At 41.9% G+C, this 18362-nt stretch overlaps 3 protein-coding genes across 4 annotated transcripts in view; 2 read left to right on the forward strand and 1 right to left on the reverse strand.

Moving 5' to 3' along the window:
- The window catches only part of anks3 (ankyrin repeat and sterile alpha motif domain containing 3), a 7436-nt gene extending 2774 nt beyond the window's left edge, over positions 1-4662 (forward strand). Inside the window, 11 exon segments of the mRNA XM_008436338.2 lie at positions 31-217; positions 725-874; positions 1559-1675; positions 1745-1860; positions 1928-2089; positions 2158-2282; positions 2598-2739; positions 3481-3718; positions 3798-3863; positions 3932-4026; positions 4337-4662. Coding sequence (XP_008434560.1) covers positions 31-217; positions 725-874; positions 1559-1675; positions 1745-1860; positions 1928-2089; positions 2158-2282; positions 2598-2739; positions 3481-3718; positions 3798-3863; positions 3932-4014 — 1386 coding nt within the window. The 3' untranslated portion in view covers positions 4015-4026; positions 4337-4662.
- A 1045-nt stretch (positions 4663-5707) lies between these two features.
- wdr24 (WD repeat domain 24) lies at positions 5708-12430 on the reverse strand. Of its 2 annotated transcripts, none has more exons than XM_008436339.2 (11): positions 12343-12430; positions 11590-11654; positions 10291-10784; positions 9723-9900; positions 8553-9225; positions 7562-7662; positions 7382-7497; positions 7202-7306; positions 6690-7033; positions 6423-6607; positions 5708-6158 (listed from the first exon to the last, which is right to left on the reverse strand). In XM_008436339.2, the coding sequence occupies exons 3-11, from the start codon at positions 10778-10780 to the stop codon at positions 5990-5992; spliced, it is 2361 nt and encodes a 786-aa protein (XP_008434561.1). In that variant the 5' UTR covers positions 10781-10784; positions 11590-11654; positions 12343-12430; the 3' UTR covers positions 5708-5989. The 2 variants fall into 2 exon arrangements, with proteins under 2 accessions (XP_008434561.1, XP_017166445.1); XM_017310956.1 differs by having other exon boundaries at positions 10291-10787.
- Positions 12431-12448: 18 nt separating this feature from the next.
- Positions 12449-17631, forward strand: LOC103481077 (uncharacterized). The gene is made up of 6 exons (XM_008436341.2): positions 12449-12533; positions 13722-13865; positions 14558-14651; positions 15152-15311; positions 16198-16350; positions 16425-17631. Exons 2-6 carry the CDS (start codon positions 13744-13746, stop codon positions 16586-16588), a joined length of 693 nt encoding a protein of 230 aa, XP_008434563.1. The 5' UTR covers positions 12449-12533; positions 13722-13743; the 3' UTR covers positions 16589-17631.
- The last annotated feature ends 731 nt before the right edge of the window (positions 17632-18362 follow it).

Consider the following 18362-nt stretch of genomic DNA (forward strand, 5'->3'; position numbering starts at 1 on the left):
CGCCCCCTGGTGGTGGCTGAAGGGATCTAGCTGTATGAAACGCCCCCTGCTGGTGGCTGAGGGGATTTAACTCTGTAATCTTTTCTCCTTTTGCTTCAGAAAGTAAAAGTGGGCGATCGAAACGCCAAAGGAGAGACGGCGCGCGCCCTCGCCATGTTGTACGGTTACACCAAGATCGTCGGCCTCATCGACTCTCGATCTCCAAGAATTAAACCAGGTTTCTGTTTTTTTTGTTTTTTTTTATGTAATCGGGGCTGGCCAATACATCAATAACATATTTCACGATATGTGATCAATATCAACAGGTAATATTTTTGACAGAATATTCAGGTGGATCAACTAACGCTCGTTCTCTGGTTGCCTAGCAACAACCTGCTGAGTAACTGGCAGGAACAGTTTCAAGTTTCCCCCAAAAATAAGAAACGACGTGGAGAGAAAACTGATAGGAAATGTCGCTCCATCAGTTTGGTTGTATTTCAGAGATTTGAAACAAAAACTAATCAATAATTATCTGTATCAACTGATATGAAACATCTTTTTCAGCCGTATCGTCCAGCTCTAATCATACTGGGGGTTTTAACCAGGGTTGAAACGATTAATTGATTATTAAAGTAATTGTCAACTAACTCGTCAATCGATTGATTAACTGGATCGCACAAACTGTTCAAAATGATTAAAATAAAAACATAAAGGTCTTTTTTTCTGCTGCTCTTAAACTCGTCAGGACACTTTGGAGACCTGAGCTCCTCGGAGGACTCTGACGGCTCGCCGCCCAGGACCCGGTCCGGCCGCAGCCGGGTCAAAGGCGTCAGCATCCACGACGGGCCGCAGGCCATCGCCAAGTTCAGAGTGGGAGGGAAGAGCAAAGCAAGCGGTGGGTAAATAAGTATTCACACCAGAGCTGGTCACAGAAATTATACTGAAGCATTGGAATAAAACGCAACGGATCAAAACATCAATTAATATTTTAAAGTTACATCATAATATAAACCAAATTTAAAACAATTATTGTAAAATATTACAGTTACAAAATAAACTCCAATTTTTCCAGTTCAGTTTCTTTCAATATAAAATGTATGAAACAAAAACTGCAGGTTGATTTGAAGTTAAAACATGTTTGTTCTCCAATCAGAGAAGATAAAACAACAGAAAACATTTGTTTTCATCTTAAATGCAAAATGTTTATTTCTGTCCAGTTTTCATCCTAATTGCTGTTCAGTGAGTCGTTTTCAGCTGATGGTCTTTTTAGGGTTAACGATCAATTACTGTATTAGCTCCTGGTTATTTGAATAATTGATTAATCAGACTAATCCTTTATTTCAATATCATTAATCATGATTGATCATTTCAAGAATCAATAAATCAGAATGAATCTTGTTAATCAATTATTTCAATACTTGGATTAATCTGATTGTTTTTCTCCCCCAGATCAATTAATCGCGATTAATTGTTCAGTAATCAATAATTCAGATTAATTAGCTATTTGAATAATGATTATTCTGATCAATCGTTTCAGCCCTGATCTCGTTAGAAAGCGATGAAATGTGATTTGTTCCAGAACCGCCCGCTGCGCTGCCCGGCTTCACGCCGTACGGCGAGCAGAGCGAGAGCATCTGCTACCGGGACGTCACGTCACCCATCAACGAGCTGGACGGTCAGAGCCACAGCAGCAGAGGTCAGAGGTCAGACCCCGGAGGTAAGCCGGTGTTTGGCTGGGTTGGTGAAGAGGTGCGTGTCTCTGCAGACGACAGCCCGTTCTTCGAGAGCGACATGCCCACCATGAGGAGCAGCAGCAGCAGCAGCGACGGCCTGCCTCACGCGGTCGGACTCAGCTGGGAAGGATCCGTGGAGAGCAACGAGGTGCGTTCGCCTCGCCGCCGCTTGCCCCGACTTCCTGTTAGCTGCTGAAGCTCATGTTCTCCACCAGGACTCGGATCAGAGCCGGAGGAGCAGCTCCCGCCGGACAAATAAGACTCACTCCAAAGGAAAGACGCGGCACGCCAACAGCGACGCGGCTCTGTCCGGCGGGACGGGAAACGGCAGCAAACACGCACACGGCGGGCCGCGGCCATCTTACTCCGGACCGAAGGTCGGGCTGCTTCCGGGTTACGCTGCGATTCAGCGTTGGTTTGGTTTTCACTTCCTGTTTCCCGGCAGGATCTGGCAGAGTTCCTGGAGCAAATCGGCTTCTCCAAATATCTCCCACTGCTGGAAGAACAAGACATCGACCTGCGGATATTTCTCACGCTGACGGAGAACGACCTGAAGGAAATCGGGATTACGTGAGAATTATTTCACATTTCTACTACGGAGAACCAGAGCCAGGCTACGAGACTTTTAGTTTCTAGAATAAATAATAATACGAGAACAAAGTCATAATAACAAAAATAAATTTGTGATCATTTTTAGCTTTCACAGTCGTAATAATGCCGTTAATATAGAATAAAATAGTAACTGACAGTCATGATCACACGAGAATAAAGTCGTATTAATACAACAAACGACTTTATTCAAGTTCTGCTGCATTTTGTTCTGCTAATATTTTGACTTGTCATAATAGTTCTTGGTGTCTCTGGTTCTGATCGGCTGTTTTTCAGGCTGTTTGGTCCCAAACGGAAGATGACGTCGGCCATCGCGCGGTGGCACAGCAGCGCGCCGCCGCCCAGCGACGCCCTGGAGCAGGCCTACGCCGACCAGCTGGAAGCAGAGATGCAGGAAATGGCCATCCAGCTCCACAAGGTGACCGAAGCAGATCAGAGCTTCACACATTAAATCACTTCTGGGCCTTTAGAGACGCGTTTTGACCATTTGGGTTTATGACATCACACTGCATCAAGCAGAAGCTTCTATACTTGAATGTGTGAAAGTAAATCCAGAATCAGTTTTGGGCACGGAGAACAACATTCAACAAACATCGGATTTTGTTCCTGCATGTTTCTTGTTTTAATTAAAGTCATCGGGAAGAAAGAGAGGAAATGGAACTGCTGCGCAGTCTTCCTGCACTTCAAAATAAAAGCGGGAATATAAACGTAAATACTTTAATTCTTAAGTCGATAACAAAAAGTTCAGCTCAAATGTTGGACTTCATTGAACTGAAAGTTTAAACAATAGGAAAGTAAATTACTGCTTTAGGAATTATCCAGAAAAATTATTTAGGGAAATCTAATAGCACTAAACTTTTTAAAATTTAGCAATAATGCTAATGTGCTAAGTGAAAAATTAGCATTGCTAATAGAAGTTTGGGCTAACCACTATAGCCAAGTAAATGAGTGCTTTAGACTTGATCTGGAAAATGTTATTTGGTGGAAGCTAATAGCACTAAACTTTTCAAAATGAGCAAAAGCGCTAAATCAAGAATCTCCTCTGCTATCAGTGGAAGTGTTCACACCACAGTCCAGAATAAGTCCAGATTGAAGTCGTTATCGCTCCCATAAAACGAGCGGCTCTGGTCCGGCTGAGCTTCTTCTTGTCCGCTGGCAGCGATGTGAGGAAATCGAGAGCCTGGAGAGCCAGGTGTCTCAGGAGAAGGAGCTGCGGACGGTGATGGAGGGCTGCCTGATGGAGGACAAAATGGCCTGGAAGAAGGTCCACTCTGAGCTGGTGGAGAACCACCGGCTGGCTCAGGACATGAGCGCCACGCTGACCAAGGCCAGGGCCTGCTGGGCCGAGCTGCTGGCCTGCCTCACGGCCGACCGGAGCAGCGGTTCTGACCCGGCAGGTACAGCAGTTCTGATGTTGCATCTCACATTTATTTTTAGCAAAACGAAGTAACTGTTATTTTTTTCTTGTACTTGTAGAGGGGCTGAGTTGTTCCAATATGGTGGAGCTCATGAAGAAGCTGGAGTCCTACCAGGACAAAATGGGTACACTGAGTTCAGTGCTTCATATTAAAATGGTGAATATTTAACTCTGACGTTTGATGTGATCACAGCAGGGACTGTGGAAACCCTGCAGCAGAGCCTGAGGCGGCTGAGCGCCCCGGAGAGGGTCTCAGACAGCTGGGAGCGGCCCTAAGCGCGTCAACAGGTCAGAGCCGCGCACAGCCTTACAGACTCAAAGGGAACTTATTATGCCAAATTCACACTTTCCACATTTTAGTACTTTCCTTTGGCTTTCCAGTTACAGCCCAAGCGCTTAAAAAACATCTTTTTATGTTTCAAGACATCGTCATTGCGTTCTCTGATGAGGCTACCGCTAACTAGCTGCTAACTGCTGCTAGCCAGCTTCCTAGCATTTTTGCGTCTCTACTGGCTGGATGACGTATTTTTTTTATTTTATTTGACGAATTGTCTTTTCAAATTAACTGACACCAGCTTCTCTCCGCTGCTTTTTAAAGGGTTACTGTGAATATTTGACGGAGGGTGAGCCAACCACCCCGAACCGCCGCTGGAGGACAGTCACAGCGCCGCAGCGAGCCGAGCAGCACCAGCTGCCTCTGATTGGCTACCTGTTGGCCGCCTCTGATTGGCTGAAGGACCTGCGCTTGCCCAGTGGAGAGCGGGAGCAACTCAGCTGCTGCAGGGAAACGACAAGCAGGCAGGAAGAGGTCATGACCCGGACCGCCTGTGCTGGTGTGTTGCACTCAGCGTGCAAAGGCACAGAGAGGAAAGGAGGAAGAAATGATGGAAAATTAAATTTAATGTTTGTCTTAGTTTTAGTGAATGTCCTGCTGAATCTTAATGAAATTATTTTTCTTATACCTGAAACTAAAATCTGTTCCCAGTGGCGCCCTCTGGTGGTTAACATGAACTGTTTTCATGGCAAAAACAGTAAATTTCAGACATTTTTAGATTAATCTCAGAAATAAAGTTTTTACTTGGAAATGTACTTATTTTGTTGTATGACGGCCCATATACTAAATCGTCATTAAGGCCAGAATAAGATTTTTTTTTAGCAGAATAGGCACAATACTACTTAGTTATACACTGCAAAAACGAAATTTTACCGAGCATTTTTGTCTGGTTTTTAGTGAAAATATCTTATTACACTTGAAATAAGAATAAGTAATATCTTAGCAAGATATGAGCTTGTTTTATGTCAAGTCCTTAATAGTTATTTTAAAGTACTAGCTCCACTGGCAGGTTATTTCAATTGTAACGACATTTAATAAGTCTTAAGATTATTAGTGAAATCTGCCAATTGTTTCACCTCTTAAAAACAAGCTGTTAAGACATATTGCTAAAAATGTGCTTATAAATTAGTTTTGTCTTATTTCATTCGTAAAAATACATTTGCACAAGAAACAAACAAAAATAATTGGTAAAATTTTGTGTTTTTGCAGTGTACAAGTCAAAATAATACCAGAATAAAGTAAAAACTATTTGCTCACATTAAATCTAACTCTAGAAGCTTTTTTTTCTGGTAAAATTGTGTTTTTATTCTAATATTTTATTCTTATAATTAAACAAAAATCTTGTAATCTGGCCTCAATACTCCAAACTCACAGGATATAAATATTTTCTGTAATTTGTATTTTATTTTTTTTAATTAAAGTTCAGAAATGATTAAAATTGGATCCGATATAAAAAAATCCAAATGAAAGTTTTTTGTTGTGACAGAATATAAATTAAAGGATATGAACTTTTTGAATTTCTGTCTTTCTGATCCATTTTTAGATTTCACTTGGTTAAAATCCTCATCTTTAGGTTCACATTGGTCCCATTTGATGTAAATAATGTGAAGACAAACAGGCTTCTGGAGCAGAACGCAACATCTCAAGCGTTTTAATGTTTCGCTCAAAGCCATTTTTCTTGTTATAAATTAATGTTACATTATCTACAGTTGCTCAAAATAAGTGTTAATATGTAAAACAGTAACTCAGATCTGAAAACTGTAAAATGTTGAACGTTTCAATCGCTGGTTTTACATTCTGCTGATGAGAATCACCGGAGGTCCGATTGACCTGTTGGTGTGATTTCACATGAAGGCCACAGGGGGGCGGCAGAGCGCTCCGAGGCCTGAACACGTTCCCCAGGTGTGCGACCGGGTCTCAGGTGTATTCACACAGGTGGCCGCATCCGGCAGGGCAGTGAGAGTTGTTCTTCAGCCAGTTCATGATGTGCTCCAGGTGTCCGCCGTGGCTGCAGCCCTGGCACCAGACGAACAGCCCCTTCACCACATGGTGGCACACGGCGCACGCACTGGCACACTGGCGACACCTGCAGGACAGACGCACACGCTTTGGGTTTAAACAAACTGCACTAAAGAGACATTTTCAGTTAGCAAACATACTAAAGAGGTAAACGAATAATTAGCACATTAGCAGAAATGAGCCAATTAGGTCAAATAATAATCAATAATCAATCTTTTTGGAAAGTAACTAAAAAGCTAAATTACGTAATCTGAAATTTATCTGAAATATCTAGAAGTTGAAGAGTTTAGAAAAGCAAACACCTTAATAGACAGGAATTTGATGTTTGTACCTGTCACAGATCCATCCCTTGTTGCTCATTGGCCGCTTGCAGTTGCTGCAGTTGATGTGCAGAGTGGTGGAGGTCTGGTTGAGGCAGGTGATGGCGCTGCAGGTACTCAGCTTGATGACCTCGTTGGAAACGTTCCACAGCTCGAACCGCTGCAGCAGGTCTATGTAGGACATGTACCAGTGCTCCTACGGGGGCAAAGCAGGTCCAAAAACCTTCCAATCACTTAACAAAACGCCAATAAACGCTGCTGCTGCTGCGTCTCCTGACCTGAGTGAGGTCGTCGATCTCCTTGCGAATCCTCTCCCCCAACACGATGAGCACGGACACGGCCATCTGCACGTCGCCGCGCTCGGCGTAGTGGCTCAGCATCTCACGGACGATGGGGCAGAAGAAGCTGGCGTGTAAGTGCGGGCTGTACAGCGGCTGGGAAATGGAGATGAGCGAGAACGACTCGATGGGCGTCAGGCAGGCGACTTCCGCCTCGTTGCCACTGACGTGCGGCGAGTCGGCCTTGTCCTGCTGCAGGTGCTCCGGCGCCGACGGGTTGTCGATGATCTCGTGGCGCAGCTGAAAGGCCTCCGGAGGCAGCGTGTACACCGGCTCCTCCGGCACTGCAGACGAAGCAGCATTCAAAAATAACTTCATGCTAATACGCTAACAGAGGAGCTAATTTTCTGTTAGCGCTTTAGCATTAGCTTCCACTCAATATGATGTTGGTACAAAGCCATTGGGTTAGCAGAACTAATGTCTAGGATTGTTGCTGTAGGGTTAGCGCTGACCCGTTTGGTTGTCGTGCTCCATGGGGTAAAGGTCGTCGTCGTCCAGCTCTGCGTCTCCGAACATGTACTCTGTGGGGCCGTCGCTGCCCTCCGTCTCCTCGTTCTCTGGAAATGAAGTCAGATTGAGTCACAGGACGGCGGTTCGAGTCCCCGGCTCCAGGCGCGAAGCGGCAACTTTACCTTCGTTGTTGTTGCTGATGTGCGAGTTGCCCGGCTCCAGGTGGACGTTGTCCTGCCGGCTTTCGCCTTTGCAGCGCTCCAGTCTGCTCTCCGGACCCATTTCTTTCATGCTGAAACTGAAGGCAGAAACATTCAGATTAGCTGTTCCAGTAATCCGGATTATAATCTGAATCAGATTACCTGTTCATTAGTGGTAAACTGCCCAGTTTACTGAGGCTGTGGTTCGGGCCGGGCGCTGGGTCAGAAAACATGATTCTCAGCATCGTCCATGTTGTTGAAACCTTTCAGTTCAATAAAGTTTATTTTAGTCAACAAGCAAAAAAATATTTTTTTCACAAAGAAAGTTTCCGTCCACTTGAGGCGTTTTTATGTTTCTTAATGCGCCAACAGGAAATGAGAAGCAGCGAATAATCGACCTCAGTCAGACTTTTTTATATTTTTGCCTAATTTTAAGATTTGCTCATAATTAGCAGGACAGTTGACTGGAAACATGGATTAACTGTTTCTGTCAGCATTAGAAAATCTTTATGGAAACTTCTAAACTTTTAAATAACTTAATAAAAAAAAGTGTTTTGTTTTCAGTTAATCCACCAGAGATGAAAACCTGCAGCGATCCCACTGATCCACCCAATTCCATTCTTTTTTTTCTATTTGTTGCCACATCAGTCAATACCAATAATTATTAATTCGGTTTTTTGTTATAAATATCTGAAATGCTGCCAGGCTGATGCTGTGAGCGTTGCTGTTTTATTCAATTTTCTCTTTTTTTTTTTTAGTTTTGAGGCAAAGTGGGGGAACTTGAAACTGCTCCAGTCACTCAGCAGGCTGTTGCTAGGCAACCAAAGTTTGGGGGAACTTGAAACTGCTTCTCACCCAGCAGGTTGTTGCTAGGCAACCAGTGAACGGGTGAGTTAGTTTCTGCCACTAACTTTGCTCGTCTATTGCTATTAATTTATTGGCTTTAGTTCCTGGTTGCAGCAAAATAAAATGAGGAAATTTAAAGAACATAAATGAATATTAAGTAATATTCATGTCTGAATATTAACATTAAATTAACTTTAACTGGATAAAACTAGAATTTGAACCCCTTCCGTGTCGAAGGGGTTCAAATTCAAATTAAAAGTACTTTACTGGGTCCAGAGGGACCTGCTGTTGTTCTGACCCGTCTCACCTGCGGCCGTTTGAGCTCCCGGGCCACCGTAGCGTTATGGTCACACAGCTCCGTAAACGGCTTCCCACCGAGGAGGTAGAGTTGCGCCGTCTTTACGAACCAGTCCATGCGGCTGCTGTCCAGGTCCGTCTCGAAGACGCTCAGCGCGCTGGACACGTGGGCGAACTGCTCCGTCGGGCTGGGCTTCTTGAAGGAGAAGAACGGGTAGCGGCGGTCGCCTCCGGGGTACGGCTTCCTGCCGGCGTCGCTGCTGACCAGACTCTCGTTGACGGCAAAGGCCAGGTCGCCCATCAGGCCGAAGCACAGGCCCTCGGGGTTGGCCTTGTCCACGGGCCGCGTGGCGTCCTTGAACATGTGCTGGTACAGCGTGCTGTCCTTGGAGCCGGACAGCAGGTAGTGGGGGTCGTGCTGGTGGCGCCACACGATCCCAGTGGTCACGTCTTTATGCTCCTCGAAGGTGGCGAAGGGGATGAAGGGCCTGCGGATGTCCCACACGTAGATGTTGTGGTCCACCATCATGGAGCAGGTGGCCAGGTGGAACTTCTTCTCCGGGCGCCATTTGACCCGAGCCACCGAGGCGATGGTCTGGACGCAGTAGATCTCCTTGGCGCGGTTGGTGGTCATGTCCCAAACCTTCACCATCTTGTCTCTGCCGCCGGTGGCCAGCCAACCCCTGAGACACAAACGAGGAGGGCGGAAAGCGGATGGTTTGTAAAACTAAACTCTGACCAGAACCTTCACAGCCACTTGAAGACGGTTACAAAGTCAGTCTTCCATCAGCTGAAGAACATTTCCAGAATTAAAGAAGAAAGATGGGGAGAAAATCCTCAGTCACATTCACTGCAACGGTCTCCACAGGTCAGTACAAATAAATCAGACACTAAAACCAGGAAGTTAGTTTATAAATCACTGAACAGGTTAAGGATCTGCTGCTGTTGCCTCAACCTTCCAGACCTCTCAGGTCTTCTGGTTCTGGATAAAACATTGAAACGCATCATTCAACTTCTATGCTCCACAAATCTGGAACAAACGTCCAGAAAACGGCCGAAGCACCGAGTTCCTTTAACCACCGAACAAACCGAAGACTGATCAACATTTCTGTCGTGTTGATGTTCACTCTGCTGCCGAGCGTTTGAGCTGCGTTGCTGTGGAAACGCTGCGTAGCGGTACCTGTCATCCGGATGCCAGTCGCAGCAGAACACGGGGCCGGTGTGAGCCGTGAACATCCGCTCGTAGCGATCCGGCCGCCTGATGTCCCACAGCTGGACGTTCCCGTTTTCAAAGGAAGCAGCGAAGGTGAAGTAGTCCTTCATGCTGAACTGGACGTCCCTCACGCTCTCCGACTGACCTGCTCCCATCGCCAGCCATGAAACACAGCAACAGGTTTCCACCGTTTTACTTTTCATCTGTTCATCAGAGGCTCAAACAACAGAAAGTCTTCAGTCAGAGGCTCAGCCAGACCTGCTGCGACACTGACTGCTACAGGAGATCCTTCCTTACATTTTTATATTGTTTAATACAATTTTTACTTACCGTCACATTTTTATTTAATCTTTAGTAAAAATATTGTTTATTGTCATTTTTAAAATCTTTATAGTTTTTAAAGCTGCTGTGAAACTTTTTGTTCTGCTATTTTGCTGCTTTATGATGGTTAAGTCTCTAATATCACCGTTAAATTAACTCACGTTTCTGCTTCCTGTTCGTCTATATTCTGTATTTTCATGCTGAGCTCTTTTACCTGAGAAGGTGCTGACCGACTCCTTTTTGCGCAGATCGAAGCATTTCATGAAGCCGTCCTGCGAGCCGCTCAGCAGCATGTAGGCCTCCGTCGGGTGGAAACACACCTTGTTGACGGTGCGTTTGTGCTCCGTGAACAGCTGGTCCTGCTTGTTGCGTGACGGCTTGCCCAGGTTCCAGGTGACCACGGCGCCGTTGGTGGCGGCCGTGGCCAGCAGGTTCTCCTCCATCTGGTGCCACATGACGTCGGCGCAGCTGAAGTTCAGCGACGGTTTGCGGCCGACCCGCAGGTTCAGCTTCTCCACAAACTGCTCCTCCTCCAGGGCGTAGATCTTGAAGATGTTGCGCCCGGCGACGACCACCTGGGCGGCGTCGCGGCACACGCTGATGGCGTTGGCCGGAGCGTCCAGGTGGCAGAACATGGTTCGGCCGGTGATGATGCTGCTGCTGCTGCTGCCGAGGGCCGTCGTGACCCGGGACATTTTCTCCATCTTCCTGCTGCAGATAAAACATAAAAGAAGAAAAAAAAAACTATAATAAAACAATTAAATATGAATAAAAAAATTCATTGAACCTGCAAATATAAGAACTTAAATATAAATGAAGAAATTCAATTAGTGAGCAAAATAATAAATAAAATATGTTAAAAAAAAAAATCAAGTATAAATGAAAAAAATTTATATAAATTTAGTCATTTAAATAAACCAACAAATAAAATATTAAATATGTAAAAAAAAACAATAGAATATAAATGTGAAAAATTAAATAAAGCAACACATAAAGAAAATACGTTAAAAAAAAAACTATAAATACATTTAAAACAATAATAATTCATAGTTCTGGGAATTCTTAATCTGTTCAAAATTCTCAAAGACGGATTTAAAGAAGCCATCAGTTGGACGTCTTCCCTTCTGTTAGTGAGTTTTACACACACACTTCCCCACCGGATGTGTTTGGAATAATTAGTGATAATTGTTTTATTTAAGAAAAAGCCAAGCAGCTCCGCTAAACTCATACTGGTCATTTAAGTTACAGAACTTGATGCACAAACTTATTTTTGTTTATATAAACTGATGTCATTTGATTTAGTTTGGAACTTTACAGAATAGTTTTAAGAAAAAATATATAAAATGATAGAAATGTTAAAAATTAACTTAATATTTTTTAAATATAAAAAGAGTTACATATTCTACCAACAGGTGGCGTTAATAAGTACACAACGTTAGAGCCTTAGTTTGCAGCAGAAACSATAAATAAATAAACTCCAGACATTAATAACTATATCAGCTGCAGTACTGACTGTGTGAAGAACTGGTGGCTTCATCAACCTCTGCAGCTGGACAGTTTCCTCCCATGAGAGGCAACCTGTGAGCGAGAAACATCTGGATCAGCGTTTCACAGGATCCCGAGAGACACGTTTAAATCTTAAACTACAAGGCATCATGACAACCTGGAAAATTAAAAGACTATCCTCTCTTATTAAATAAAAACTACCAAACAATGCTAATGAGCGAAAGAATCTTCAAGATTATAATTATGAGTTCATGTCTGAATAAATTAAGTTTGATATTATAAAAATTTCTGCATAATTTTAATATGTTGCAAAATATTCACTGTTAGACTGGTGAGTAGAAATGATCCATTGCATTGAGAATATGACCTTTGACTTTCTAGGTGCTTTGATAGAAACATAACCAATCATTTATTGATTGCTCAACTTTGGGTTTTAAGAATAATCAATGGTTTGACATTGAACCACCAGATACTCAAATGTCTTTTAAATGACCTTTAGAAAAGTTTGGGAAACTATTGCAGCTTTTTCCGGAGCACAGTATTTGATAGCAATGTTTATTAACCATGTAGAATGGAATTAAATGTTATATTCACCAATTTCAGATAAATATTTTACTGTAATTTATGTTAAAAATATTAAAAACATTTCGCTTTTGCATTTATGGTGATGCCCGTTTGTATAGCTGTATGTTTGTTGTTGTTTTTCGTGTTAACATAGCTTTAAATTACATAAAAAGATAAAACACCATGTTCTTATCACCTGATTGATAAGGAGCCTTTCGGTGCTCACGTGAAGATCATCCCCGGAGCAACATGTGCTAGCAGAGCCGCATCCAGGCTGCCCGCTTTCTAACGAGCTTCTACCGACTCGCCGCTCCGCTGCAGGTTCATGTCTCTGCTAAATCTGTTTATCCAAAACAGCCCGCGTCCTTCCTGCTCCTCGCTCTGCTGGTGAGTTGGACAGAAAACGGCTAAGCTCGCAGGACGCGCAGATCACTTCCAAACAAGACCGCAGTGTGATGCTAACATTAGCCGGTCCACCAGAACCTACACAGACGGAAAGCGCGAAAACGTTTTAGATAGAAAACAGTGAACAACTGCGATACAAAAAACAACACAAAGTTTATATAGTTGAGCAATATCGAAAAATAAAGCGGTGTCAAACTACAAACCTTATGTTCTGAAGCTGTTGCTAACTGCTTGCAACACCGGAAATACTATTTTACTATAATCTCGCGAGAATTACGCAAAGCGGCCCCGTTCACTTTCCGAAGAAGGCGATGACAGTTTTTCTCAACTGGAACTGGAAGAAAATTTGGTGTCTAAATATTTGGTTATTAATAATATTAAAGAAGTTTTATCCATTGTTTTTATCCCTGCAAATTGTAACTGAGGTTAAAGTAATTATTAAAGATTACATCAATACAATTTGGCAGGAAAAATGATGTACACAGAATAAAATAAAAATAATTAAAAAATGGATAATTAATAGGAGAGGAGGGGTGGATAACATGATGGACTTTCTAAATAGTGATTTACATATTACGGGGAAACATTCATCAGAGTGAAATGTAGAAAATTCACAAGATAATATAAATCAATCAAGTTTATTTATTTGAATAGCACGTTTCAGCACCAAGGCAGTTCAAAGTGCTTTACATCATGAAAGCATAAAAATATTATAAACACATTTTACAGTCAACAACTATGAAAACCAGTAACAGACATTGTATTTTATCAAATTAAAATAATCAATACGCATAAAATATGGTTAATGTTCAATTTACATAGAACAAAACTTCCAATAACTATAATCAATATATTAAGTACATCTGAATCATCTTCAACAGTCAAAGGACTAATAAAGTGGTGAAAGGATACAATATTAATTGAGATAGTACATTATGTTTTTGTTTTTTGTTGTAAGTTTGTTAAAATTAAAATTTTATATTTAGTGGATTACGCCCTCTGTCCAGCAGATGGCAGTAAAACACTGCGATTGTAAACTGCCAACAACATTTACAGAAGAACAAGAATCTAATCGAGATGATTTCAGTTGAAATACGTTTATTAATGTGTTTTTGTTGTGCTTTATGTTAAAAGTTTAAGCAAACATCCTTCTGCTGTGATTTTTTTTAGTTGAAGCCGTGACCTCTCCAATATGGCCGCCCTGTTCGCCTGCGGGGAAGCGGAAGTATGGAGGAGAGTTTACGAGAAGTACTGGGACGTGGTGGAGGCCACGGCCAAAGCCAGGAAGCCGAAGCTACTGCAGCTCGACAAATGGTAATTTCTGTTAACACAAAGCCGCATCAGCCTCAATTTAATGGCGAGTACATTTCAGCTAAAAAGTTAGACATTTTTAGATTAATTTTCTTTAGATCAATCTTAGAAATTTTCTAGAGAGAGAGAGAAAAAGAAAGAATTTCTGAGTTTCAAAAGTCAAATATTTGGTAGAAAAATGTGAATAAATTTAGAATTAATCTTAGAAAGTTTTGTATAAAAACAAGAATCTTGTGAGTTGGAAAAGTCAAAATTTAGCTAGAAAAGAAAATTGAAATTTAAAGATTAATCTCAGAAATTTGCTAGAAAAATCAGGGAAATTCTGAATTTCAAAAGTCTAATATTTAGTCAAATAATTTTGAGATTACTCTTAGAATAAAAAAAAAGAATTTTGTGACTTTGAAAAGTCAAAGATTTCCTAGAAAAATAAATAAAACAATTTTGACAGAAAAAAACACCAGAAATTTTGAGTTTCAAAAGTATGAATTTTCCCACTTGGAACTCCAATATTTCCATGTTTTTTCTAGAATTTTTCTGAAATTAATGTTTTTTTCTATCCAACTATTGACTTTTCAAGCTCCTAAATTATCTGTCCCATATCAAACATGGTGACAGTTTCAACAAACACGATAAAGAAAAAGCATCTTTTATTCAAGTTACATATCCTGCAGCATTAAGGCCAGCTGTCTGATCAGGTACCAGGAGGAATTGCCGGTGCTGATTTCGAGTCGACCCGACAAACACATCACTCTGTCGGAGCTGAAGAAGCTAATGGAGTGGAAGCTAACGGTACGCGCTAACCCCGCTAGCTGTTTCCATTACATATGTACACAAAACTTTTTCTGCTGATGTTGGAAAGATAAAATGTCTCCACTGCTGTGTTTCCACTAAAGAAATGAAATTAAAATCATGTGAATGCTTGTTCAGGCGTAAGGCACTAGAAAACATCATCATCCTACCACTTCCTGTCGTCTTCTTTGTAGTTTCCGGCAGCAGTAACATCCTGTTTCCATTGTAGTTCTGTGAAATAAACCCACTTCAATGTGGCCCAAAAACCCACGTCATGCTAGTGCAGAAAACTTCCCGTCAAAAATGTGTTTTTGGGAAATTTGTGCATTAATTTTCATAACCTCAATTAGCAACTCTCTTCTGCAACAAACTCCTGCAATAACCACAGCCGCTGCGTTTCCATTGACCGTAGAAATGGCCAAGTTGACATTTGTTAGTGTAATATGACGTTTTGCTGACGTTCGTAATGTGAAGGCGGCGTGTCTCCTGTGTCCGTCCAGAGGGGGAAGTTCAGGCCGAGGCTGCAGCAGCTGGCGGCCTCCAACGCCGAGGACGCCGTCCAGAACCGCTCCAGAACGGCGTTGGGCCTCCTGCCCGACGTTCCGGCCGCCGTCGCTGAGCTCAGCGGCCTGAAAGGCGTCGGCCCCGCCACCGCCTCAGGTTGCCGTCTTCTCACTCCCCTCTGAATGAATACAGGCGGTAAATCACAGCGGACAGCTCAATATTTCACAGCGATGGCTGGTGGTCTGGGTGATTGATTCTCCAATAAGTTCAGAGTCTCTCAACCGTCAGACGGAGGAGCGCCGCGGCCTCTTAACGCTCAGTCTGCAAGCAAGGAAGTAAAACTTTCTGTTCAGCATCTTTCAAAGATGAAATCATCAAACTACAACCAGAGACGCACAACAGCGTATTAGAGCTGATGTAGGTATTAAAAAAGCAATAAAAGGAGTTAATTTCCACAGGAAAATCCTAGATATCCTGTTAAAAACAAGGAAATTTCTGAATTTCAATAGTTCAAAGTTTATTTGAAAAATCTAAAATTTTCTATAAAAAACAGCAAAATTTCTGAGTTTTAAAAGTTGAAAATTTCTTAGAAAAATCTCAGAAGTTAGACAAGAGTCACTAATTTAAGAAACATCTCAGAAAAACATTTTCTAGAAAAAAGAATCAGATACTAGAAAAATCTCAAATATTCTGTTAAAAACAAGAAAATTACTAAATTTGAAGTTGCAAAATTTCTTTAAAAAAAAACCCAAGTCTTAAACTTTCTATAAAAGAAAACTTGAGTTAGAAAAGTAAAAAAATTTGCCAGAAAAATCTCAGAAATCTATTTGAATCTTGAAAATTTGAGAAAAAAATCTATAAAAAAAAGAGGGAAATTCTTGAATTTGAAGCCAGATTTTCTCAAAAAAACAAAACACCCAAAAACAATTCAGTCTGAAAAGTAAAAAATTTGCTAGAAAAAGAATAAAAATGTGAAATTTGAGAAATGTTGCAGAAAAGGCCGTATATTTCTGCATACGTGACGTTGAGTGTTTTGTTGCAGCGGTGCTGGCAGCAGCGGCTCCGGCTCTGACTGCGTTCATGTCTGACGAAGCGGCGGAGAGCGTTCCCGGCCTGCAGCCCGTCCAGTACACCGCCAAGCACTACGCGCTCTACCTGGACAAAATGGCTGCCCAGGCTGCCAAACTAAACGCAGGTGAGGCGACGCCCGGCAGCCGAGGGTCTGTTGAAGTCCAGATGGAGATCTGAGGCTTTGCTTTCTGCTCTCAGTGGATCCGCAGCCGGACTGGACGCCCCACAGGCTGGAGTTGTGCTTGTGGGCGACGGCGACGGCGACCAAGCTGCAGCTTCCTGTTCTGGAGGACCTGAAGGGCGGCGACACGCAGACCTCAGGCTGCGACCGGAGGCCCGCCAAGAAACTCAAAACTGCTTAAAAACACGGCGACGTTTAAGTTCGTCAGTAAATTAGTTATTTAGCCTGAGACAAGAGGAAGAAAAGGGGGATTCATTCCCCAAAATCCATCTTTTCACAATATTATTCACTTATAAAAGTCAGTTTCTAACTGAAGTTTATGTTACTGACAGGAAGTGAATGTTTAAGATTCACTTGGTAAAAATGAGAAAATGAAAGATCAGCAGCACCATGTGGCCACAGTATTATTCTTTATTTATATTGTTTCTAAATTAAAGCAAAGTACAATGAACAGTACAAAGTAAAACAAAATATATTCATATATATACAATATAAAATGGTTCCATTCTGAACATTTAAAAAGTACAATAGTTTGTGAAGTAATTCATGAGGATTTGGATATAAATTATCCACTAGTAAATTTAGTTTTCCTTTAGTTTTGACCCAGAGAAAAATAGCTTCTTCTTCTTCTTCCTTTTTTTTGTAAACGCTGTTTGGGCACGACCTCTTCTCTGGTGGGAGAGATTGAGCCTCGTAAGCTTGGCACCATTTTATCAATACAAGAAAGCAGCTCATGAAAAACTACCACAGCAGAGCAGAGCAGGCATGACGTCGTCTGGCTAATCTCAGAATCACCTGTAAAGTTTCTTTTTTTATTCTGCATGGCCAAGAGTTGCTCAGTTGTTGTGAACATGTGAATAATCTGCAGCAAAACCAAGAAACTGGAAAAGGAAGAAAACAGAAAACCTCCATCTTTTAAAAACAAAAGAGTTGCTTTGTTTAGCTTGATGCTAATTTTGTGATTCAAACTGCATCTAAATGAGACCTGAAGGTGGATGCTTTGGTGGGAAAACGTTAAAGATTTTAAATGTTTCCTGCTTGTGAATGCATGAACAATAGTCCTGCACTGAGTTACCGAAACCTCAGAACCAAACGCTAAGAAAAGGCAACCTGGCGCGGCTTGATGGCACAGAGCAGCTACAGATGTTAGCGCTACGGCTAACGTCTCAGACAGATTCAGAACAAGACTATGGAGAACCACTGCGTAGTCGGGACATTGTACATCAAAAAAGTAAATTTCAGGGGAAAAAACCCTCCAAAATTCTGAGATCTAAAAATTTTGAGTTTTTCTTGAAATTTTAAACTTTTCAAACTCAGAAATTTCCACATTTTATTTTTTAATTTCTTTATTTCTGATTTTTTTTTCTAGCAAATTTTTGACTTTTCGAACTGAGAATTTTTTTTAGCTTTTTCTTGAAAACTTCAGATTTTAATCTAAAAATGTCAGAGTTTTTTTCTACTTTTATTTTTTTGTTTGAAATGTCCCTAATTTGCCGTCGCATATGTTGAGCGAATCAGTCGCCAAATCACAAATGAAACTTGGCCTCCGTCTTTTTCTGGGCTTTTCTATAAGAAGGCATGAGACGCTTTGGGACAGCGCTTTGGCTTCTGGATATTAAATACAGATTCTAGAATAGCTCATTTTGGAAACGGCAACAGAAATGTTTAAAAACCCAGAACTAAACGTTCAGATTAATCTGAAGATATTTTGATTTTAGGCTCGGTTTGTGTCAGTTTTAGCCGTGAGATTTTATCTGCTAGCAAAAAGCTACAGGTGGCGTTGAGTTCACAGTTAGTGTGCAGATCCACTGACGAGCCCTTTTCCTCCCGATGTCCACTGAATCTTAGACTAAAGAGGCACATGAACCTTATTACAGGCTAACATGCTAACAGGCTAACCTCATTACAGGCTAACAGGCTAACCTCATTACAGGCTAACCTCATTACAGGCTAAC

This window comes from Poecilia reticulata, linkage group LG19 (genome assembly GCF_000633615.1).
Source record: "Poecilia reticulata strain Guanapo linkage group LG19, Guppy_female_1.0+MT, whole genome shotgun sequence".
NCBI lineage: Eukaryota > Metazoa > Chordata > Actinopteri > Cyprinodontiformes > Poeciliidae > Poecilia > Poecilia reticulata.